This window comes from Diadema antillarum, unplaced genomic scaffold (genome assembly GCF_040938485.1).
Source record: "Diadema antillarum isolate AM-2024a unplaced genomic scaffold, OU_Dant_1.0 seq00000893_RagTag, whole genome shotgun sequence".
NCBI classification, from domain to species: domain Eukaryota; kingdom Metazoa; phylum Echinodermata; class Echinoidea; order Diadematoida; family Diadematidae; genus Diadema; species Diadema antillarum.
In genome coordinates this window covers 143,549-169,086 of record NW_027271756.1, presented here as the reverse complement: position 1 = coordinate 169,086, position 25,538 = coordinate 143,549, and the positions used below count along the sequence as shown (strand labels likewise).

Here is a 25,538-nt window from a genome sequence, read left to right as displayed (position 1 = left end):
GATGATGTTGTCGATTCTTTTTTTACATTGCAGTAACTAGCTCGGCCTTAGAAACTGAGAGTATTTAAAACACTATCATAAATGTGTTTGAGAAAATCCATTCCAACAACGAACGAAAAACCGGCCAAACTGATTTCAAATGTGGATTTTATGCAAATCCTTATACATAAATATATACGTATATATATATATATTTTTTTTTTTTTTTTTGGGGGGGGGGGGTTGCAAACATTTGTTGCATGAAATGAAAACATATACATGTAACTTTGTTATAGTTTATACAGCTGCAAAATGTAAAAAATTCAAACATATTACGTTTGTGCTTCATTTGCCTTTAAACTTGTAATGTAATGATCTACTTACTCTTTAAAAGAATGCCTTGCCTTGAGTTCACATGATAGAGCTGATTAAGTGTTATGGTAATATTTTTTTCATTTAGGACAATGAAAAGAATTGGATATCTTGCTCACAAAGGGAACTTCCATACTACAAAAATTTAATCAATTTGCCTGCACAGTGAATGCATCATGTGACATTTGAATGTGTGGGCGAGAATGATGCCACAATAAAATGGAGTTTTTTGACGTTCGGCAAAAGGGGAAGGGAATCGTGTATGACTATACATGTATTTGATGTATGCATTCGTGTGCAATGTTCTGCGAGGAAAGGGGACCAATTCCCATGACGGGATGAAGAAGACTGAATTTTAGATGTCCTTGTAGCATGGGCTTGTGTGTCCTGTGCAAGGCGAATGAGGGATATGTTACACCATAACGTGACAAATAATGCATACAAATGCTGCCTGCCCGCTGACTGACTGCCTACTATGTCTGCGCAGAGAGAATTAATGGCTTGACTGCGATACTATCGGTCGCAAACTACGTGCTGCAGATTTTTGCATCGGTTAGACAGGTAATCTACAAGTTAAAGCATAAATGCTAACGGTGGACGGCAAGTTTCAGAGAAATTTATCTGCTGTGTCATTGAGTTCATTACCAATATTAATACTGCCCTCTAAGCCATGAAAAGTACATCCACAGTTTAACGACGTTCAATGCATCGTACTCATGGCAGCAGTGATCGGATTGTGCATTTTGCTCCCCCTAATACTTGTATGAGCATTCAGACTGTTTGGTTAACTCTCGGAACACCACTGTCTCAACACAGTCACCGCTACCGCATGTGATACTCTTGCCATTGGCTATGTCTGGGTTAATGCGGCCAGTATACCCAAACTATGCAAGACGCGCATAAGTACTGTCTGCAGTATTGTGATGAGTGAAGAGTGCTAACATATATACTGTATACCATAGTTATGGGTAAACACGGGCCACTTGTAATGCGCACGCTGGGGGTCGAGTTTACCCACTAGGCCGAGTTTACCCATAACTACAGTATAGGCATTGTATATCAACCAGTCCTCCAGCAAGAAGTGCACCTAAGAGAGCTTGAGCAGAGCCCCATCCTGACTTGACCGAAACGGTAACTCATTACTGGGTGCGGTTTATGTCTAAAACGCTACAGTATGAGCATTCTCACGACTGAAAGGGAATAGGTTTTTATAAAAATCTGCAATAATTAAGCTTTTGTCATATACTTACTACTTCAAAAAAATGGATACCAGCTGATAAAATATCTGCTGAACATAGGGGCATTTCGCCTGAGACATACGCCTCTTCATTTCACTTGCATAGTGGAGTGTTTATGTATTTAAATTGCATGCTTTTTAAAATTTGCGCTCAAACTGTTCGACTCACTCACTTTCTTGACACTTTCTTGATGAGATTCCATCAAAATTACATGGGGTTTAAAATGAGGATGGACTGCCCTACAGAACTGCAAGTAAAAATCAGACAAAATTGCAGTGGTTCGAGCAATCTGAGGCTCAAATATTTAAGGGATCTCCTCCTGTCTTTTAGGCATTTTATACTCGAGGGTACTCCACAGTGTCTGAGAGTCTATACCAGTATATGTTTTAAAGGGACTGTACAGTACTGGTTGAGGTGGGGATTCAGGTTTATAACATTCCTAAGTGAGATAATGAGAAACTCCGTATGAAATATGAAAGAGCATGTGATTTTAAGAAGGATTCAACGTTTATTTGATGAAAATTGGTTTTCAAATGGCTGAGATATCAAAAAAAGTGATAACAATATAGGCGACAGGCCACGCCTTTTATTAGGATCTCTTTGTTTCACCTTGTTTTTGGATATCTCAGCCATTTCAAAACCGATTTTAATCAAATAAACTTTTGATACCCCTTAGAATTGCATGCTCTTTGACATCTCATAGAGTGGTTTTTGAATATCTCGCAAAACGTTAAAACCTAAATCCTCACCTAAACCAAACTGTACAGTCCCTTTAATGCTTGCCAGTCGTATGGGGAAGGGGGCCTGTTTTAACTATCTTTAATGACAAGAACCTTGTTATTTCTTTGGGAAGCTGTTCAGCTGTGTTTCAATTTGGGAATTAGTTTGAGTACTTGCTCACATATATTTGGGGGCCTACTCAACATCATGGAGTCTTCTCAAATATTTTGGGAGACAGTTTGAGTAAAACTGGGAGTCTACTCAAATGATTTGGAATGTTCCTTAACCCGTTGAGGATGGACTGATTTTGCTACAACACGCATTTCCCATAGACACCTGCCCAAGTAAACTCAGGACAAGTCATCAATGGGTTAACATGGTTATTTTTGGAATAGAGGTTCTTACACTTGGGAAGCAGCTCGAGTATATTCAGGAGCTTCCTTTAAAAAGAAAAATCACAATTTGGCTCAATAAACTTGGGATCCTGCTCAAGTTGATGTAGTTTATTTTGGACGCCAGCTCAAGCATCTGGGAGTTCACTCACATATTTATTCAAGATGCCAGCTCGATTACGTACTTTTCATTTGAGAGCTAGTGCGAGCACTTTTGAGAGTGTATTCTAAGATTAGGGAGTCTACCTCAAGTAATTTGGGAGCCATAAAGAGTATTTGGGAACCAACTTGAGTATTTTGGAAATAGAACAGATACAACTGTATGTCATGTTTTCTTGTTTTTGTTTTGTTTTGCGTTTTGTTTTTGGTCTTTAAAAGTACTTCAGAGTCTATCCGAGTGTTTTGGAGCCTGTTCAAGGATTTGCGAGACTGCTCAAGTATTCGAGCAAAGCGTTCGAGCATTGCGGACTTAATGAGTTTACTTCTAAGTATATGATGGGTCTGCTCGAGTATTTTAATAGGGCACCTGATTTTGCTGAAGACTGCTTGATGGATCTTTGATGAACAAGGTTTGCCAGCCATTGTGAGACAGAGTACGACATACAAACACGATGCTGAGGCATGCATCATTTTTTCGCAGCCGAAAAAAGTGGACATGCATTGAAAGCAGAGCCCCAAAAAATAAAATAGAAAAACACAGAGAGAGACCATCGGCAGCAGAAACATATTTCAAAGCTATAAAGAGGCACAGGAAATTGTAAGCTAGCTTTCAGATCAACATCCTGTGGAAGCGCTACAAGATTGTCATGGTTAATACACAGAGGCATGTATGAATCTATAGGAGACTACAAATTTTCATTGGAATGAAATTAGATCTTGAATCATCATGGAGACAGAAAGGAAATGCGGTGTTCATTATCATAGTGAATCAAAACAATTTATTTATGCAGTTTACTATTGAGTTGGATCAGGAATACTGACCAGTTATAGTCATATGTGATGTGCAACTTTACCAGGTGCATTATTTGTGTAAAAGACTATTTTTAGAGCCGGGTGTTTCATTTCATTTCCTTTACTGAATATTGCAGCATGGCATGAAATAAGATGCTCTTCATTGACTAGAATCACGAAGAGTGAGATAGACATTGAGTCTAAAGGCTGCTGCGCTTCACAGAGCCAGCATGGACGATATTACAAAAAACTTAAGAAGATTTACTGGAGCACCACTTAGTATTCAAAACAACAGATTCTTTAGCATTACATGTCCACATTCTGTAGCATACATACTTGTATTGTCTACCTCACACTTTTAGTAGCCTCCAAGAGGTTACAGCGGTGTACTAGTGCGGTCCAATGCAATGCAAGTGATAACCCATTGCTATACAATGTAGTATATGATCATGAGAACTGATACAAAGCAAGCAGTAATCCCTGATCGAAGATATATTCTGCAGAGCAGCAAAAGCATAATGATATGACAAAAAAAAAAATCATATATATATGTGTGAATGACGATGAAAGCGAGGAAGGAAAGATCTTTTTTTCTTTCTAAAAAATATGAAAATAATAAAACACCTTGAAAACAAGAAGCAACAAGAGAGAAGTGAGAGAAACCTGTTGATGAAGACGTGGGGCGTTTCTTCTTCTTCTTCTGGCCGAATATTCGACCTTTTTTCATCGACGAGACGCGTCGTCTCCCTAGGTAGTCGGCTGTAAGACACGGGAGGAAATAACGGCACAATCGTTTTGTTTCTTTTTCGTTAATCGAAAGAGAGAGAAGACATGTATCATGATGAAGGGTATAGGAAGGAAAGGAAACACACACACACACACAAAAAGTTGATAGAAGCACTAGAAACACATTACAGGTAGCAACTATCACAAGACTTGACAGCACGTGTACAGTGAGTGGTGCCTGGGACAGCCATGCATTCTGGTGTCTGGTGATGGTACGGCAAGGTGCGGCCGGGCCGGGCCGGGCGGGGGCTCTGGTAGCATGCAGAAGAGGAGGAGGAGGAGCCCGTCGTCACATGGTGCATCCATGCCGCTAAAACGGGGTTGCGTCCATGCTTGCTAAAAACAAAACGATGCACAACTAATCATTTGTTTCCTCCTTGTTTGGGGTAAAAAAAAATGCGGGTGCACTTCACAACACATTCCATGTACAACAACAATGCTTAATAATTGGTACAATAAAGTACCTAGATGACTTGAGAAGGGTGCGTCATTCAAGGCAACAAGCTGCTTTAACAGCAGAAAGGCACAACTCCACAAAGACTGCTTAGTCTAATCACTCTACTCATTCTCATCTCACTGTATACATGCACAATGAAACAAAATACTAGCCTCTAGCTCATCATCTATACACACTCTGCATTAAAGAGGGGGGGGGGTGGTCAGCAAAACATGAACTCATGTAATTAATTACATTGAAAAACTATTCAACACAATGGTGGATTTCTGAGAGCTTCAAAAAACTTGCGGTTCACTGTCACTCTCGTCTACACCAAGACTAAGCATGCACTTCCTACTACTTCTTGCGATTTTCACAAATACTCTTATGTGTGCTTCCTTTTAATCAAGCTGACCCTACATCAAGGATGACTGTATTATGCACATTAATTGAACAATGATAAAATGCTGCCTCCATGACATTCAATTTCAGGCTTTAACATTTTATATCTAAATGAGTCCATTAAGGAGTACATCGGTATTCGGTTTTAAAATGAAAGTCTCCTTCTCCCTTTTAATGTGCAATGTTAAGAGCTGCAGTTGCCAAAAGAGATTGAATGGGCAGTGTATTTCTGCATTTCCATTTTCATCAAAATTTCACCTCGAAAGGTTTCAGACCTTTACAATGACATATGTCTTCTACAGAGAGAACAAGAAAAAGTGATATTACAGTTTGCATGCTGATATGATCTTTACTCAAATCCGATTAGCACATTGGCATCTTCACATTGTCCAAGGCATGTAATAATCTTTAAGACATGAAGTTTTAAGGTTGGGTTGTTCTGTTTTGTTTTGTTTTTTTGTTCATTTCTGGTGAACTTTTGGGATAAGTAAAGGTCTCTGAGCTATATTAACTCATCACTGTCACACGATTCTCACATTCCAAACTTTCACAGAGACAAAACATCACTATGTACCCTTATAAAAGGCAGCTAAGATGTCTACACATCAAGCTTTTATAACCGGGTCTTGTGAAAACCTCTGTGGGAGCTCCGATAAAGATTAATGTCCTGCTTTGGAACACTTACTGGTACTAAGGATCAGCCATTACTTTTTATTCACGCTATGTAATGGGAATAAAACAACTAGGTTACATTGATTATATACACCTGGTCAGGTCCATTTAAAGCCTTTGCCTGCTGAGCTGTACTGTACATGTATCAATAGCATAAATCTTTAATACCAAACATTTTATCCACCTTAACTTCTCAGATATAACTTCGATTTGCTTTATAAAGCCTAAAATCTTTGAATATTCATCTATAAATACCTTTAAAAAAAGGGAGGAGTGTTTTTCTTCTGTGGTCAAATTTGAATTAGATTACACAGCCCAACCATACCATCTCACTTGTAACTGATTTATGCCATGTACAGTGCACATCTCACTTGGATTATATCTACCAGTTTAATCCCTTAACCTTTCAAAACCACTATAAACTTAAAAAGAGAGTATTGAAATCATGTACAAACATGTGGCCAAGTGGAACTTGATAGAGCTCAAGATAATACCTGGCATGACTGAACAGAAATTCATCTCCTGCAAGATAGGGGCATGTGGGGAACATTAATTACACCTCATTTCAGCATAAAAATATCTGAAGGCATGAGACATAAAGAATTATGTTATGGAGTGGGCTTCACATTTGGAAAGTTTCCAAGTGGCACACCCACAAATTAAGGTACATGTACTGCACACCTGTATATAGTGGTGTCAGTTTCAAGGATGAAGTTTATTTCCAGTTCATTTAACATAATCGGCATTCTAAAATAATAACAACAAGAGCAAATGTCTCGCTATCAAGGTTGGCAGCAACGTTCGGTGCGGGGTCTCATGCACTAAAGTACATCATTTCAACACGGGGTATCTTACGGTATGTTACAATGTGTGCTCTCTTTAATAGCCAGCTGAAAATCATCATAATAACAATAACAGCAATGATGCCAAAATGAAAAGGTGTGATATATACATGCAGCTAGCTACATGTGGTGCACTTGAGGCGTATTCTAGCGTCTAAACAAATGTTTGCTGGCATGGTAATAAAAAAAACAAAACAAAACAAAAAACACATAAAACTAGAAAAAAAGAACAAGAAGAAAAGGGGGCTGAGGGAGAAAAGGTATCATACCAACTCTACGCTTCACAATATTGAACCAAATCGTTAAACCTCAGAGCAAGAAATCTTCACAAGTTAAAACAGTGTCATGTGTGAGAGGACTGCATATATATGCACATGTGTACATATCATGGTTGGCATTGATGACATTAATCCTTTTATGGCCTGGTCTACGATACACAATTGGTCACCATGAAAACCTGAATATGGTCATCAATAAAACATTTTCAGAGTCTGATATCTCAGCATTCTCAAGACACTTGGTTATTCAAACTCCAAGAAGCTTTCTCTCTTCCTTGGTGAAAACTGGCTAAAGCAATGCCAAAAAATGTACACAGTGTAAGCCCATTTTTTTAATCCTATTTTTTTTTTCATAATTTTGTAATTTGGACAGGAAGAAGGAAAAAAAAAACAACCTTTGATCTTTGAATTGTTTTTTTACTTCCTTTGTGATGATCATCATATATCAATCTTTACTTAAACGGGATGGCTAGTAACTGATCAGTGGGAATCAGTGGGAATTCTGGAGGATGATTGTTCCAATTAGGAGTACATTATATATCTATTGTTGTGTGAAAATTATTTGCTTCAGAATGGTCTCATATTCAAGTAATGTGCAGTTTAATGTTTCCAGGGTAGCGTGCCTGGTCAGTGATGGGGCATTAATCTGCACATTACTTGAATATGAGACCGTTCTGAAGCAAATAATTTTCACACAACAGTAGATATATTATGTACTCTTAAATGAATCCCACAAGGATTGGAACAATCATCCCCCAGCATTCCCACTGATTCCCACTGATCGGTTACTAGCCATCCCCTTTAAAGTGAGTCTTATTTGGGTGACGTAATGACACAGATTTGCTTACTCTTCCTAAAGAGCAGAAGAAATGATGATAATTCAGTGTATCATTGCTCTCCACGAAGTGGAAGACAGAGAACGGCACTTTATGAATTGGGATGCAAACATTCTTTATCTTTAACTCAAACAGTGATTGTTGCTATTGATGAATTTCATGTGGAAAAAGACTCATCTAAATGGTCTCACATGAGATATGTCATAATGACAATCATAAAGTAACAGACGTCAACAAACTAAACATCAGAAGCCCTACACAAATTTTGGGGTGATTCATCAAAAGTTTATTGCAGCAAAAGAAGAGCATCCCGTATTGAAACTTGTAGCAGTAGCACAAGGTATATCATTTAAGGTCATAAGGTCTGTGTGAAATGTCCTTAAACGTTCTATACATCTATCACATCAAAAGACACTTAAATCATGTCTAGTTCATGGGAGGAGGGGGAGGAAAGGCACATGCATAGTAACATCATTGAGTCTCTTTGGTCTTTGAGGAAATAAGGCTTTACAAACATTCTCTCATTATTATTCGGACAACATAATGACATACAAATCTAATCTCACAAACATTTTGATCTCTTGCATTCAAGAGCTCCTGTAATTAAAGGACAAGTTCACCTTCATAAACATAAGGATTGAGAGAATGCAACAATATTAGTAGAACACATCAGTGAAAGTTTGAGGAAAATTGGACAATCGATGCAAAAGTTATGAATTTTTAAAATTTTGTGTTGGAACCGCTGGCTGAGGAGACTACTACAGCTTGTGAGTCATATGCATACAACAGTATAAGGAAAATATAAAGAAAATTCAACATATTTTCACTTTTTTCGCATAATAAAAGAGCACTTGACTTGCCTCTTTCTAAAGGCAGGGGGAATAATATTACCCATAACATTTGTCGGTAACGAGTCGGGGGAATGTGTACTTTTTTCATAAGATGAAATTTTGTGAAATTCTCTTTATATTTTCCTTATATTGTTGTACGCATGTGACATCTAAGTTTTTCACACATTACAGTAGTCTTCTCATCCAGCGGTTACTGCACAAAAACTTTAAAAATTCATAACTTTTGAACGGATTGTCTGATTTTCCTCAAACTTTCAATGATGTGTTCTACTAATATTGCTACATTCTCTCAATCCTTATGTTTATGAAGGTGAACTTGTCCTTTAATATTGACTAGTGTCGATGCTCCTTTTTACCTCTCTCTCTCTCTGTCTTAAAGTTGCCCTCTGCTCTGCATTGTCTCAAACATCATATTTGAGATGAATTCTTGAATCCAATATCAATAGAAGAATTCATTTAACATTGGATGTCAGTCAAAATCATCAACACAGTCAAACCACGACCACCACCAATTTAAAACAAAGACAAACATTGTGACAAACCAACTCATAATCATCATCAGCAATAACAGCATTGATATGGACCAGTTTGGCCAATAAAAGTTTAAAAGAGCTTGTTACTGCTGTGAGATGTGTGTCATAGGTTATCATGGAAAGGAAACGGCACTATATGCAATGAATCAAAGGGAGGACAGTTGATCGGCACGTCACCTGTTAAGAACTCCCTCGCCCGTTACAGGCCGACAAAGCCATGGTCAACTTAAAATGCATGCAGTCTAGGGACCCTGGATGAAGAACTGGAGGAATTTAATTTGTGGGGGAAGAGATGGGGTTGGATGATACAGTGTTACGTACCATTGTCACAGGTGCACTGCTTTATCTTGTCTACATCGACGACGTCCTCGTGGCAGGATTTGCAGTAGAAGTACGCCCTGGTAAGAAAGTAAAACCATGTTAAGCTGACTGAGGTGCCCATGAATTAAGTTACTTGTTCAAGGGAAATGAAACCTAAATATTGAATATGTTGAGTGAGTGACTGTAGCAATATTAGTAGAACACATCAGCGCAACTTGGGGAATATTGGACGATCTGTTTATAACATTAAATTTGTGTGGCTCTGTGAAATATTGTTTTTTACCAAACAATCTTTAAAAGTCTGCTCCGTAGTGCAATGCAATGATTAAAATAAATGATAAAACTTGCTTCACAACTTTATGTCTCCAGGTCTTTTTAGCTCACTAAAAAATGCTCTTTCAGTGTCAACGTCTCCACCATGTTCAAAATAGTTACAAACGTAACATCATGTAGACTGGAATCAAACAAAACTTTAATACTTTTTGAAAAGGCCACATGAAATGATCATTTAAGATTATTTGTGACCCTGCACCTCAAAACAAACAAAAAGTCGCCAGACATGAATTTTTAGTTAAGACCATATTCTCAAAGAGCAGACTCTAAGCTTTAAAATGATGTATAACTCAAATCAAATGGACTCTCCTAACCTATCTAAATATTGGAAAGAAAGCACAAACTCAGGAAAAGTGTGAACTGAGAAAAGAGGCTCTGAAGTACAGTGTCTATTCAAGCACTCAATCTTTACCAAACCGTGCTGGCTGTGCGATGAATGGGACAAAAAACAAGAAGTAAACCACCAGAGTAACAACAATGAAGGGATTATCAGGTTAAACTGAAATTAAGCATGCCTCATTAACACATTCTGTCCATAATCAATGCCAACTTTCAAAGCAGTAGCACTATCCTCTCAAAAGTTATTAGAGTTGAAAGTGAAGAGTGTGGACAAGGTTTTTCAGAAATGAAAAAGGGATTCTAAAGACACACCTAATCACACTATTCTACCAAAAATGTTCGAGATAAACTGCTAAAAAAACACACACTTTCCTGCCCATTTTATGATACCAAATGTTAGCATAATGTAAAAGAAGACCCGCTCTTTCAGAAAATATGAAAAAGTCAAGTTCGGCTAGGTTGACCCATTTCACTTATTTTCAGTCCTCACGCAAAATGTGCCACTTTATGTTCGTTTTGAGGTGCACGGTCACATTTAAAGAACCTACTTGTAGAGACTTCAATGCAGTGAGCATGTGAAAACAAAAGACGAGAAGAAAAATGATGTAATATTCCACTGACCTCTTGACCTCTTGGGCTGAGGGGGCAACGAAGAACCCCAATGTTCCTTCTTGGATCCGGACGTGGGGACCTGGGTTGATGGCAATCCTGGAAAAAAAAAAACCACAAACCCCATAAACAAAGTGGAGTGAACCTTCAATCAAGATCAAAGTATAGTACTGTAATTCTATGAAAAAATAACACAAGCATATAATTTTCAGGAGTGATACTACACTCATGGACAATTATTGTATCATCTCTGACCACTGTGTCACAAAGTGGCTCAACGTGACGCTACAATAGCAGTATTGAAACAGTAATGACTACAAGTATTATTATTACTCACATGAAATACTATCATTATGGATGACATGTTTCTCTGAAAGACACACGTGCCATATTGCACCTCTACAACAATTATAACAAGCAGCAAACAATGTGTCTGTGATCTACAGTATGTCCCAAAAAAAAATTACAACGGGGCCCTCCGCAATGATATCTTTAAAAATATTGCATCAATCTAAATATAAAGTCAGAGTATGAAACTATAACTCATTGCCCACTTCTTACAGAAAACCCCGCTCGATTTGCTTCAGTGGTCAAAGAGAAATACGGAAGTTTGTAAAGGATTTCGGAAATCTCTTCCGTCCAAGTTCTGCCTATTATTCACACACAAGATCATCGAAGTGCCAAACTCAGAAGAATCCGATTCATGACATGTTTTAAACAATCCACATTTCTGTATGACCGCTTAACCAATTCGAATGGGGATTTTTTCAAAATAGAGCTAAAATGTTATATTTTAAGACCCTGAAGTATCATTTAAAAAATTTAATCATATTGGGTGTTATCAATGCAAAAATCTGATTGTAATTTTTGGGGGACATACTGCAGTAAGTCGCCCTAGAAATTACAATCAGATTTTCGCATTGATAACACCCAATACGAACAACCAGTCTACGTGCTACTTCAGGGTCTTAAAATATAACATTCTAGCTCTATTTTGCAGAAAACCCCATTCAATTTGGTTAAGCGGTCACAGAGAAATGTGGATTGTTGTAAAGCATGTCATGAGTCTGATTCTTCCAATTTTAGCACTTCGATGATATTGTGTGTGAATAATAGGCAGAACTTGGACGGAAGAGACTCCCAACATCCTCTACAAAATTCCTCATTTCTCTTTGACCATTCAAGCAAATCGAGTAGGGTTTTTTGTAAGATGTGGGCAATGAGTTATAGTTTCATACACTAAATTTGTATTTAGATTGATTCACTATTTTGAAAGATATCATCGCGGAGGGCCCCATTGTAATTTTTTTTTGGGACATACTGTACAGTCAAGATTCTGAAAACTCAAAAGACTGTGTATGGGAAAAAGGATACACAGGGAAATTTGCAAGAAAAGCAGGGGTAATTTACCATTTGCAGATGAAATAAAACCCCATCATTAGTGCTTTAGAATAGTTCTAAAAGGTGAGTTAGGGATAGAAACAACCACTGTAAAAATTTGAATAGGTAAAATCGATGTGAAGTATTGTTGAATATACAAAATGTGAATAATAGTTTTAATAAAAATGTTTCCAGACTAAACCGTCAACACTTACGGTTTATTGAGAAAAATGCAGATACATGTATCTCCTTATATTTTAGGCTTTATCGCAAAAATCTAATGATAGGATGTTTTGTGGTACAACAGACCTACACATACGCATTAAATGTCGTATCTTGACAATTTTTAAAATCACTGTTCCCAAAGGTAAACAGGACCTTTAAAGTTGCTGATTACATTCAGCCACGTTGGCATGCATAGAATAAACTCTGCAAGACTGATCAAACTGAAAGATACTATCACATCAAACTAAAGAAGTGGTCAGTTATACTTACACACTCTCCACTGTATCTATGTTTGCTTCCACCGCAATGATCAGCAGCTTAAGCTTCTGGAAACAGATCCTGTAAGAATTGGAATAAAAAGATATTGACCGTAGACATCACTGAGGTACCAAGATCAGGAAAAGGGGTGGGGTTTACCCATTCTCCCTCTTTTTTTTTTCTTTTTTCTTTTTTTTTTTTTTGGGGGGGGGGGGGGGGGGAGAGGGAAACATGGGTTTGGGGAAATGGAAGGTAATGAGAGTTACAAGTGGTAATTCCCCTCCATGCATATGATCTTTAGGGGGAACATGTGCAAGAAAAAGGTAGCTAAAACCTGTAATGAAGTGAGACGCATAGATATAACTTGTGCACAAGTTTGCAAGAGCACCATCAGTAATCACAGTAAGGCAAAGCACTTGTGTTGGTGGTGGTGGTGGTGGGGGGGGGGGGGGGGGGGGGGGGAGGGGGATTGGTGGGAAGGAATGTCCCTGGAGGAGAATGAGGTTTTTCCAACTTGACTGCTTGTGAGGTCAAATTCTTACATTAAACTCCAAATGAAGGTGTGTAGCCCTATCAATTTTCAAACATTTCCACAACTTTCACCCATACTTTAAAAAAAGGGGGACCACTTAAATCATGGCTATCTGGTGTACTTGCAATTTACAAGACTGAAAAAAGAAGTAATTGTCTGTCTTATTCTTTCAAACTTGACCAATTCTTGGTCTTTTTCTTTAGTCTTCTTTATCCAGGGTAGCCTCTCCAGTGTTAACACTGTTCTGCCAGAGGGTCCTGCCATTATTACCCTAGCGTTCCCAGGTACGCATTTACACACCTGGGTTGAGAGGGACATAGTGGGTAAAAACATCTAGTTCAAGGACTTAAGCACTGAGCTGAATTCGAACTCGGGTCATCCAACTAAAAGTCAGGAGTCTTAACATCTACTATGCCACAGCAATCCCCCCCCCCCATACAAGGACAGACCTCCCAACATTTCTGACCAAACATTAAGGACGATTTGGCTCAAAAGTAGGGGAGAAAGAGCAGTTCCCATTGGAGTGTTTACTAAAATTATCAAGAAAAATAGGAAACTTCTATTGAAACAAGGGCTGGGAGAGGTCAAAATTCAGATTCTCTCCTCCAAATTCAAAATGCTCTGGAGGTCTGCAAAGGACATCACTGGGGTACTCACTGCGCCACTTCTGGAAAACCAAGTCCGGAGAAGGACTTGGACAGGTACTCCGTGTACATCTCGTTGCCACATCCCTCCAGATAGTTGCTCTGCCACGAGCCCCTCTGCACCTGCTGGGTAGGCATACCACGAGATGAGGCCATGTTAGTCGAAAATCTGCGCGCTGGGGTGGCCGTCCGGAACAGCGCGTGCTCATTATCAACATTCACATGCAGCACCGGTTTCATACACTGACCATGCGCTTTGTGCATGTGCAATGCCAAATCTACTATTCGTCATTCATTAGTACTTGGGTGGCGTTTTAGTTAGTTAGAACCCTGGCTAATATCTGAAGATGTCAACATAATCTGATTGTGTTCTGCATATACAATCAAATGATGATACTGTATGTGATAGTAAAAGTAACATGAAAAATCATCCTTCTTGTGATAATGATCATCAGGAAAAAATAATTTTAAGAGTCCTTTGTTTATAATCATTATGATTCTTTTCATTCATCTTTTTTTACCTTTATCACTATTACCAATATTGTTTACATTATCATAATTACCATCCTTTTTATCAAAGTAATTCTCATGATAATAAGAATAATCTTTTCTCTTCATACAATCATGACTATTTCCCCTTGCCAAGAATAACAATGTACTGGTTCTCAAGACGAACAAAATGCAGGCTGTTTCTGGGTTTATCAACAAATAATAAATCTGGCATAATTCAATCTTGAACAACACAAAATATTTGTGGAACACACGCATCACTAACAACGACACTGGGCCCTTTTCCATACTTTAGATTAAACACAAGGCGTGATAACTGTTCTCTTAAACTTGATCTTCATTCTATGTCTTCTTGTTCTTTCTTCTTCAAGTCCTAACATGTCACTCAACATCCCTAATAAAGCGTGCTCATCACACCATGTTTCTCCATTACCACAGGGGTTCTAAATTAATACGCAATATCAAAAGACTTTTGTGATTAACCTAATGCTGTAAATCCATCTAACCTTCTTGATTGTCCCTATATATAACCAAATAAAAATAAAAAATGGCTGGGAAAATAGAACACAACAAGAACTGATTGTTATCACTTCATCACTGTCAAAAAACAAAAACACAACAACTAAAACGCATTCACAAACTGTTACATCAAACATCCAATCCGGACTTGAGTGAACATAACAGCAGTCATATTGACAAAATTCAAAGAAAATTCTGTATGAAGCAATGACATTAAAAAAAAGAAGAAGATGATCAACATACGTCAAGTGTCAAATGAATGGTGTCAAATACTGGTAAAATACAAAAGACATAAACATACGTAGCAATGCAGTGTAGTGATGCCCTATTATTCAAGAGGCGGTAATATGCTCTCATTTCATAGATGTCTCTCTCCCAAGTATCAAGAATTGTTAGTATTTGGTGTAGTATGCAAGCCCTAATGGGATGTGGTAAAATAGTTAGCAACTACACATGAACTTGTGGCACTACACATTACAAGCCTTGAGCAGGAGGTGGTCGAGAACGACATTGCAGCCACATGTGGCAGGTGTGAGCAGAAGCCATCTAGTGGTACCCTTCTGTGGCAGCCACGTTGTGTGTGTTGCTGCATTGCAGTCTGGATCAGCCGCCAGGCAGCCCTGATGTTGACATGCTGCAGCTTACGTGGCAGCAAAGTTCGGGTACAAATTAACATCACTGGTGCGGTGTTACAATGACTGTAGATGGTAGATGAGGTTTAATATATCCCGGCAACCAAAAATAAGTAATCATATATAAGTTGCGATTAAAATCCGACACCAGTGGCTGCCACAGAAGGTATCTGGTAGCGGTTGCCCGACAGCAGTGTTCCTTCAAGGCGGTCCCTTTGGGAATCCAGAAGCACATGTAGCCAGCAGGGCTGGGGTGGTAAGCCCCCGAGTGGTAGCCACTCTTAGTAGCCGCAAAATGATTGAGACTCAAGCTATGAGGGGTGGTGGCAAATTTGCGCCCAGCAATCACAAATTGCTTGTAACACTGTGCTAAACTTGTAAACGGGATGCGTGGGGCAGGGGGTCATGGAAGCCGACGGTTGTGTGGTGAGAAAAATAATGAAAACAATGGCATGGCTTTTCACGTGGACAAACATTTGAACTTGTGGGTAACATTTGAACTTCAGGCAACACTTTGATACAACTTGAGGCAACACAGACAACGCGGGAACGATACTGGTTTGCTCAGGCACTCACTCGACAAGCACAAATCGGTGGTATTTTTAGCATCTACAATAGAACACTACGGGTGTCTACCAAACAGCTGAGCGTGGCAGGTACTAAGTGTGGGCTAGTGATCCTTGCTATAGAGGTGGTATATGAAAGCCCTTTGATATAGTCTTTTATTATTTGCGATGGAGGGTGGTGGGGTGGGGGAGATGGGCATCGGAGGTACAACAGGAAACCAAGGCTAATATGTTGCATGATGAGTTTTGCGTATGGAATGAAACTTGGGGTGTCTTAAACTTTGAGACACACAAGGAGGACACACAGACACCATACAATTAATGTTGGGGATTGAGTAAGAGATGACCATTCTGCATCCTATATACAAGTATTTATATTTATACATTGTATATTCTCTCAGTTATGGAATGGAATAAATGAACTGAATTTAATATACACCTGTATAAGTGTGACCCAACACCAAGTTACCTTCAGTATTAAAGTTACAAAAAATCAAAGCCATCAAAGCTGAATAGAATTAAAGGTAGTGTGGTTTAGAAATGTGAAATTCGATGTTTGTCAGTCGATAGTTTGACATCTTGACTAACTCCTGTCTGAGAACTTTCAAGACTACAAGCGCTTTGGACTATGAAGCTACTAGTGAAGAATGTCTTTTGTGGGCTTTTCAATTGGCTTTGTGTTTTCTATTATATAACTAACCAGCATTGCTAACATTGAAGCTGATTTTGCCCAAAACTGTGTTTTGTCTGCAAATTGGCTATCTTTTCCCCCTTCTGAACTAGATTTATGAAAATTACGTGAGATGACTGATGCATCGTTTCAAAGTTTTACAGTCTACAGAATGTCGCTACCAATCCAAAAATCATGGTACCGTTTGGGAGCTTTATGAGGAATTTGGTGATGTTGGGTCACAAACAGAAATCCTTTCATACATTCCGTAGTGATACAGGTCCCTTTTTTCTCACCAGCCTTCCAGAATTTACAACTATTATGCCTTTTCAAGCTTTAAAATGCTTTCAGTACTCTGCGACTATCATGACAAATGATGATATTTTTTTTTTTCTGAAACTATCATCCTTATAGAGCTTGAACATCACTGCCAAAGACATATTTTTGATTGAAATATTACAAACATGCAACCACCATCTCTTTGAAATCACAGAGATGCCCGGAATATTCTCTGTGTGCCATTTTGCCACCCAGAACTGTCGATACGATGACTTCATTCTGACTGTTCATTCTCAGCACATACAGCTTTTACAGACAGCAAAATAACTATCTTTATACCACATGATGGACATACAAAATGTTGGCCAAATGACCATGGTGTCTGTTGGGATATTCCATTCTCGCTAGAGGGGATGGCCATGGAGTGCAATGACCTAGTGATGATTTGTCATCGTCTATCAATGTCTACTGAATAACAGTCCAAATAACAAAAACCACAAAATGGCTGAGTGCATTATGGGGATATTATAGCATTTTTGTCTAATATAATAGATACTTAAGACGGACTGATTTGAAAACTGCTAAATTTTTCTCGGTCGCTTGTCACTTCTAAACAACACTAAAAGCATCTGGTGCGATTGGTGCTGTACAGGTCTTTGTTCAGGCTAACACAATAATAAATGTTGAAACATGTGTTTGTAAGCAAAGTATTGCAAAATCTTTAAGGTAAATTCTACATTGTAGAACTACTGTAGAATATAACAAGGTGATTAGCAATTTTGGACCACCAATTTTGGACCACAAATTTTGTGAAATGCTGCCATTCAAAACAGTTTTAGTTCAGCTAGAGAACTCTTGTGAGCTTTTAAGTTCAAGGTTTCATTGTACTACTGGATAAACGTTCTATTGTCAAAATTAAGAAATCCCCGATCAGGTTTGCACTTGTAACTTTTGAGACATCATTGGTGATATGAAACACAACTGAATGGATACTGAAATGTGCTCTTACGTAATTTAGCAACATTCTTATGGACCAATGAAAAATTCAAACACTGCAAAAGCATGAGAGAAAATGGTGCACGGTTTTGTAAAACACACAAAGACAGCAAAAAAATCACTCTTTTTCGGAAACTGTGGTATAAAGATACCGTTTTAAATCAAAATGAAGAGCTCACATGTGCAGACTCTTGTTTCACGAAAACACACAAAAATATGCGGTCAAATTTCAGAAATTTTGTATCTTACTCAAAAATTAGCTGCTGTAAAACATCGTACAAGATGAAACCAGAACAGAAATTGCAAATACAATGTAGGGGCTCCTGAATAAAAGGAGAATCGGAGAAGCTCTACACCACAAATGCAAATGAGCTTGGATATATACTTGTATAATATTCATCTGTATTACAGCTTTGTTATCGGTATGACTGAATTAAGTCAGGTTCATCATGAGTTTGTTTGTTTGTTTGTTTTTTGGTAGGAGGAGAACACAAGGGGCTTAGCAGTGTAATGTTCATGGGATGTGTCGACTGGGACGCCTCATGCCAAATTGTGCTCAACACACATTCCAATCAAAAACAAACACTTGTACCGGCGGGCCACGCAAACACAGCATGCTGGGTCCGACCTGTAACACCATGCTCACTGTACCGACACTCAACGGGTACTCGTCCACATGACCACGACCGACAACGAGTAAAACATGTGACTGACGGACAGACAATGTTCGGTGGCTGACTGGCGGGTGAATTTGGCATACGGTGCGGTGTCATAACAGGGAGAACTGACATTAACAGAGTTTGATACTTTCATCAATTTTGTAATATTTTTGGGGGGAGGGGGGGAAGGTGTTGATGTCCACCTCCACTTTCAATGATGGTAACCACATTGATTGATAATGAATGAAGGCATCAGAAACATACAATTTGCTTGCTGCCAGTGTAATGTTTTTGCTCTCTGAAATTCACTGGGCAGCCATGTTCATTGCTTACTTGCGCTGAGTGCATACCACTTTAAGAACGATGCTGCATAGACCAAAAAAAAAAAAAAAAAAAAAAATGTGCTGATGGGAAAGAATGAAAAACATGGAACCACTCTGAGCAAAAAAAAAAAAAAGAAGAGAAGAATGAAAGAAGAAGTAAAAAAAAAAAAAAAAGGACCAGAACCAAGACAAGTGCCAAACCATCAAGGAATGATATTTACCAGGCTCGGTTTGGATTGTGATTGAAGAAATGGAGTGGCGTAGACCTGAATAAACCTCTTCCTCTTTGTGAGGTGACCAAACAATGATAAAAAGGTGATGTCAGAATGAGATGACTTGCATTGCGATGTTGGGATGGACATTAACTGCTGCTTATCAATTTGTGATTTCTGTCGTCTTATCCTATGTCCACCTTCAAAACACACACACACACACACACAACCTGTCGTACGACAATCTTCTTTTTTTTTTCTTTTTTTTTGAGGGATCTGCAACACACAACGGTTGGCACAGAGTACGCTGCCTTTGGAGACGAAAGATGTTAAAAAAAAAAATAGGGGGCGGGTCGTAAGGGCTGAGCCGACTTTTAAGGGTGGTGAGGATGGATGAACATGTTACCAAGAGCAGATCAACATCCAGAGAAAACACGCCCCTGCATGTTCTCCCTTTTTTTTTTAATGTGTGAGGAATTACGGAGAATCAGAATGAAGAAACTCTATACGATTCATGTGGACCACGGTACCGTGCAATCCCCCGAGTAACACATGAATATCGCCGGGTTATTGTTAAAGGCAGTGTTAGCTCTTTGCAATCCTGGAATGACAACTCACATGCCTAACACACCATATATTCAAATACAGCAACATCAAATCCATGCTCACATAGCAGCATCCAACTACTGTGGCAGCATGGTTAAACTTGATGAGACTAGCAAACGGCTTGGGCATTAAATGATCAAAAGATCGTCATACTTCTAGTAACTACTGAATCTGCAGGTGGGTCAACGTTTAAAGATTTGACACGCTCTAGACCAACGTCTTCATACATTGTAATTCTATGAGGCAGAATTTGAGAGCTTTGAACGAGAGGGCTTCTAAACTGCACTCCCCTTATATACCTTAGAGAAAAGCAGTGCATTCCCACTGGAAAACTAAAGCAAACTTTCAAGAGTCCAATAGGCATTTGATATCAAGATGCTACCCTCCTGCCATGCTACGTACGTCTTTCTTGCTTTCTAATGCATGGTTCTTCGAAAGAGCAGCTTCAATAAATCTACTCATCCTCTAGATTATTATCATCTATTGTTATTTCTAACGGCTCTATTCAGTTTAAGTTTAACTAATTTTGAAATGAGCCTGTCATCTGATTGAAAAAGGGGAAAAAAGAGCACATTTTCAAATGGATGTTGCTTTGCTTAGGGGGGAAAAAAAGCGTATCGGATTGTATCTGTAGCAGCAGTACCTAGAAAACAAATGGATCTGAATAGGTTAGTAGCTACATGTTCACTTGCAAAGATGAGAATTGGTGTTTCAGCTATGGACTCTACACATTCACAAATAAATTACTCTACATAAAGAAGAACACACAAGAACGAGACGTATAATTTGCATGACTACAGATTTCTCTATACCAGGTAAGACATTGAGAACAATTTTTTTTTTCAAATAAAATAAAATAAAATAAAAAACAACTGAATAATTCAAACAAGAACTGAGAACATACAAATACTGGAGGGAAAAAAAAACAACAAAAAAAGAAATGCAAATGAAATGCCTAAGAAGAAAGCGGGGTGAGTTGAAGGTACAGTACAAGGTGGGGCAAGGTGAGGTGTGGGTGAGAGAAATTATGAAACAACGTGAGAAGTGCGGATTCACCAATCCTGCATTTTGATTGGTCCAATACAGCAGTGATGACTCGAGCTACACTACAAGGTGGTGAATACTTTTTTACTTGTTGTTTCTATTTTTCCCCCCCCCCCCCCCCCCCCCCCCCACAATAATACACTGAGACTTTCAGTGACAGGATACTATTCATTATTTTCAGCAAATCTTGCTTTAGAGGTCTACCACCTATGTTTTGGTGATGCGTCCAACTCTTTAAACTTTTACCAAAAGCAAAATCTCAGTTGCCACGTGCATACACTACTTTTTTTTTTATATCAGCTATGACTAACTATGGCATTGCATTCTGGTTTTATACAACTTCCTCTGAAATTATGATTATACAAAAATAGCATTTTTCCTTGTCTTTGACTACTCACATTTAAGGAGCTTTGCGAGTTGCAAGACTGAAGATACACTATAACAGTATGAATTATTCATTCCTAAGTCAATGTAATTAAAAGAAAGGTCTACCAAGGTGATCTCTTGATCTTTCTTATCAATGTTGTATATATATTTTTTCTAATTCTTGAAGTACTAAAATGTATAGATATGTATATGACGTACTTCCAAAGTGCCAAAATTTGTACTCTCCATTATAACATATTTTAGCTGCTTGCATATGATATGGTATACTTTATAAAGGGATTGTTTGGAAAGAAAATCGTCTTCATCATTCTAAAAAGGCTATCAAATATCTTTGAGACATGCCAGTTAGTTTCGTTGGGATGTTTGACAAATCAGGAATGCACCTTCTCGTGATATGAGTTTATAATAGACGCGACTGAAGTTTGAGCGATGCACAGGAGACATAGGAAGGACAGCAGGCCAGAGGGAGGATGACCGGGTGGGAATTTTCTCATCTTTTCGTCCATTTTTCAGGTGATGGTTTCAGCTACTATACTCAAGTTTTCTGACAGGAGGGGAAAGGAATTTGAGCTTTACCGTCAGCAGCAGCTTTGTCACACATTTCTTGTGAGGGGGGATGGATTAATAAATGAAATAAAACTCATGCTTTTACAAAAAAAAAATAAAAAATCAAGAAGTATAACAACACAAGACTTTTCTTTTCTTCAAATTAGTATTTGAGTACGAAAAAAGAAAGAGGAATTGTTTGCAACTGCACATAATGGGGAATTTTCGGTATGCAAACGCGTTTTTGAATACGGGTATCGTTCGAAAAATAAAAGCTGGGCAGAGCTGAACTGAAATGAATATGCAGATGCTGTTGTTCCTTTTGGTTTAGTTACAGATTTAGTTCCACCGACAGCTGATACACACATAATGGATAAATATGAATGCGTTGAGCATGGTTCAATTAGGGGGTGTATATTTGGTTATGGTTCAAACCAGCAGCAAAATTTGAAATGGAAATCACGGAATGGGAGGACTATATGATATACAAATGGCATATATCTTTTTTTTTTTTTCCATATATATATGCGGCATAAATACTGAATGAACTCAATGGTTTGGATGCAACGTTAGTGGCGAGGTCTGTCAAAGAATGATCCCAAATAGTGCGTGTTAACTCTGCTTTGAATACTTGTAAGCACGGCTGCTCTGACACTTATTGGTTAAAACTTTGTGTGAACAAAATCTATAAAAAAAAAGAACACTATTAATATCAACTTGTTTGAAATGCATGCAATGGGAGCTAAACTGTGGTAGAAGAAGAAGAAGAAGGAAAAAAAAAAAAAAAGCTCGAACAAATCTTGGGAGTGGTATGAAACACCCACATGTCAACAAACTGTCCCGATCTCACCCGATTTGAGAGTGGACTAAACCACACACCTGTGATTCATCAGCAGGTACACCCAATAGGCTGGAGTCATCTTCAGTCTGATAGAGGAGTGGACAGGTCAACGGGGTGGGAGGGACAGTGAGAAGTCAAATTACCATGGGGCAGGAAGGGAAGGGAGAGGGTAGAGGAGGTACGGATCAAGAACAGAAAGAAAGTTTAAAGGAAAGAATGACAGATTAAAGAGAAATAGAGGTGGGTGGGGGGGGGGAGGAGGGTGACAGTCCAGAATGTTGACCAAAAATAAGCAAAAACAGCAAAAATTAAAAAAATAAAGGGAAAAGAAAATGGAAAGAAATTCAGAAATATAGATAAATTACAAATGATAGTAATTGAAAGGAACATACATTCAACATATTTTAAAGAGAGAAGAAAAAAGAAAAACCAAGGAGGTCACAATTATACAGAGTAAGAAATGATCAGTATCTTTTATACAACATTGCATGATGATAAAATCCAAACTTTAAGTACAAGATTGTACAGTGTATTCCATGTGATACAACAAATCTTTCTATTCAAACATCTGACAGATGGCACCAACTGTTTTAACATCTGCAATTAAAGAAGTATGCACAAGTTTTTCATCTAACTTCTCACATACAGAACCCTACTTATTGTCTACAGCCACTGTAAGTTTATTCCACAACACATGAACCATACCTTGTGTAGGTTACACAAGAAATCAAGCTTTGATGCACCTACCACATTCAAAGTCTATGGTGCTGTGTTGTTTGCAAGACGACTTGAACATACAAAGCATTCACTTCACAATTTTAACAACTTTCATTTACAGTCCTCCATTTACTGTTACAGTACCTGCTTTAGACAAGGCAGTAGACAATTCCACACAAAGGAAATGGTTTATTCAGACTTGTCAGATCCACCCCTTTAACCCGATATTTCTCTCTGGAATATTTCACAACGCACATCAATAATTTACCTCAAGGGACCCAAAGCATCAAAGATCATTTTAAAATAAACATATTACTTATTCAACACCTCTTTACATGTATAAAATGTGCTTTTACTCTTTATGAGAAGATGATCTCTTCCGCAGAATGTACAGCATGTATGTGACATGTCATCATTACAATCATGATCAGACGGTAGATCTGCTATACATATGAAATGTTGATCGACACAAAGATCAGGAATCGTGTACTACATATGTGTGTGTGTGTGAAGCGTTTGATAAGTGTTGTCTCTTTCCATTGGTACATGAAGACTTTCTGACGATGTGTGAAAAACCAAGCCTATGCGAGTGCTGGCATATATTGTGAAGATTTATACCATTCAAGAGTGTCAAAAATAAAACTCCTAGGTACAGCTGGCCTTAAGAAAGACTTTAAAATGGAGGGTGGGCATGATTGGCTCACTTTTGGCTAAGCAATCAAGATTGTCTATGATGAACGGAAAATTACCCATGCTGAATATGCAGTTCATCATCTTGTTGGAAATTCCTGAATATGGCTTGAAATCTTAACCACAGTAATAACTCACAAAATTATATTGCTTGGAATTGTCATGCAAAACTGCACGCCTGGCTTTCAGTGAATGATTGAATTAGATCACCTATACGCAAGAGGAGTTTTGGGAATAAAACATTTTCTACGATCTGAGGTTCGAAATATGGTTCTAATGTAGAACTGTTTCCACAAATCTAATAAAGGCCATTGTGTTTTCCAAGATTCTCATGTACATTTGTGTGAGCCCTGTGGGCAAACATCAAACCTGAAATTTCTACATCACCCCTTCAATGTAATTTCGGCGGCTTAGACATTTTGGTACAAAACACTGCTGAGTCACACGCCAAATGCATAAATATTCACAGTATTCCAGCAGTTCCACATTTAGCTTGTCTCACATGATCTTATACATGAAAAACAACAATAAAAAATGCATGTTTTTTTTAACGACTACACTGTATACGTAGACATGAAGGCGACACACAAAAACAACAAAAAGAACAAATTTGAGATTCTGGTTGTGGTCGCCATGGCTACCACTGGGATGATGTGACTGCGAGATAAAATGTGGGGGAGCAAAAAGTGAATCGGAGCTTGTTAGATCATGACCCAGTGCAAATTTACGGATGATGACGATGCTGTGGGTGAGATAAAAAAAAAAATGGGAGTTATTACATTACACTGGTACGGCAAGCTACGCACATTACACGTGAAAGAGTCAAATAGTCAGGCACAGGTCGACCGCCTGTAGTCCCTGCTGTCAATGCAGGTCATAATTGGATGTGTTTTTTTTTTCTTCTTCTTTTTTTACGGTTGCTATGGTTACAGATGCAGTTAATACCACAACCATCTAGGAGGTTGTATATTTGATACTGTGCAATGTAAAGTGAAGAGACTCAGCAGCTGTAATTTTTTTTTCGATTTAAAAAAAAGAAAGATATATGACAAATTATGTGAAAATTGTGATGTAGCAAAAAAAGGCTGCTGAAAACTGCTTATGCAAAAGTGGCGAGCCAACGGTGTAAAATGGAGTCAAAAGGGGCCTGGGCTCAGGTCGCTTTTGACTCCAAAATTATGATGGAAAAACAACTCTCAATGGTCTGGATTCACGAGGCATGTGTGATATGTCTTGAATAGTGCTTGTGGGACTGTGAGAGCAGCCAACAGATCAACACTGTGGCTACAAAGGTGAAAAGTGATGATAGTGACAGCAGTCACGCCGTTCATTTTGTTGCTTTTTTTTTCATCAATGATGGTCACAGTGTAATTCAGATTTCTCAATACGATCCGGTGAAAATGGTTGAGAAC

General features: G+C 38.4%; 1 protein-coding gene across 1 annotated transcript in view; it reads right to left on the bottom strand.

Annotated features, from left to right (window-relative positions):
* The window catches only part of LOC139740966 (calcium-activated potassium channel subunit alpha-1-like), a 180,707-nt gene that overhangs the window by 33,670 nt on the left and 121,499 nt on the right, over positions 1-25,538 (bottom strand). Inside the window, exons 11-16 of the mRNA XM_071651551.1 lie at positions 22,758-22,805; positions 13,943-14,055; positions 12,766-12,834; positions 10,903-10,989; positions 9,610-9,686; positions 4,316-4,411 (exon numbers count right to left, since the gene is read on the bottom strand). Coding sequence (XP_071507652.1) covers positions 4,316-4,411; positions 9,610-9,686; positions 10,903-10,989; positions 12,766-12,834; positions 13,943-14,055; positions 22,758-22,805 — 490 coding nt within the window. The remainder of the gene's footprint in view (positions 1-4,315; positions 4,412-9,609; positions 9,687-10,902; positions 10,990-12,765; positions 12,835-13,942; positions 14,056-22,757; positions 22,806-25,538) is intronic.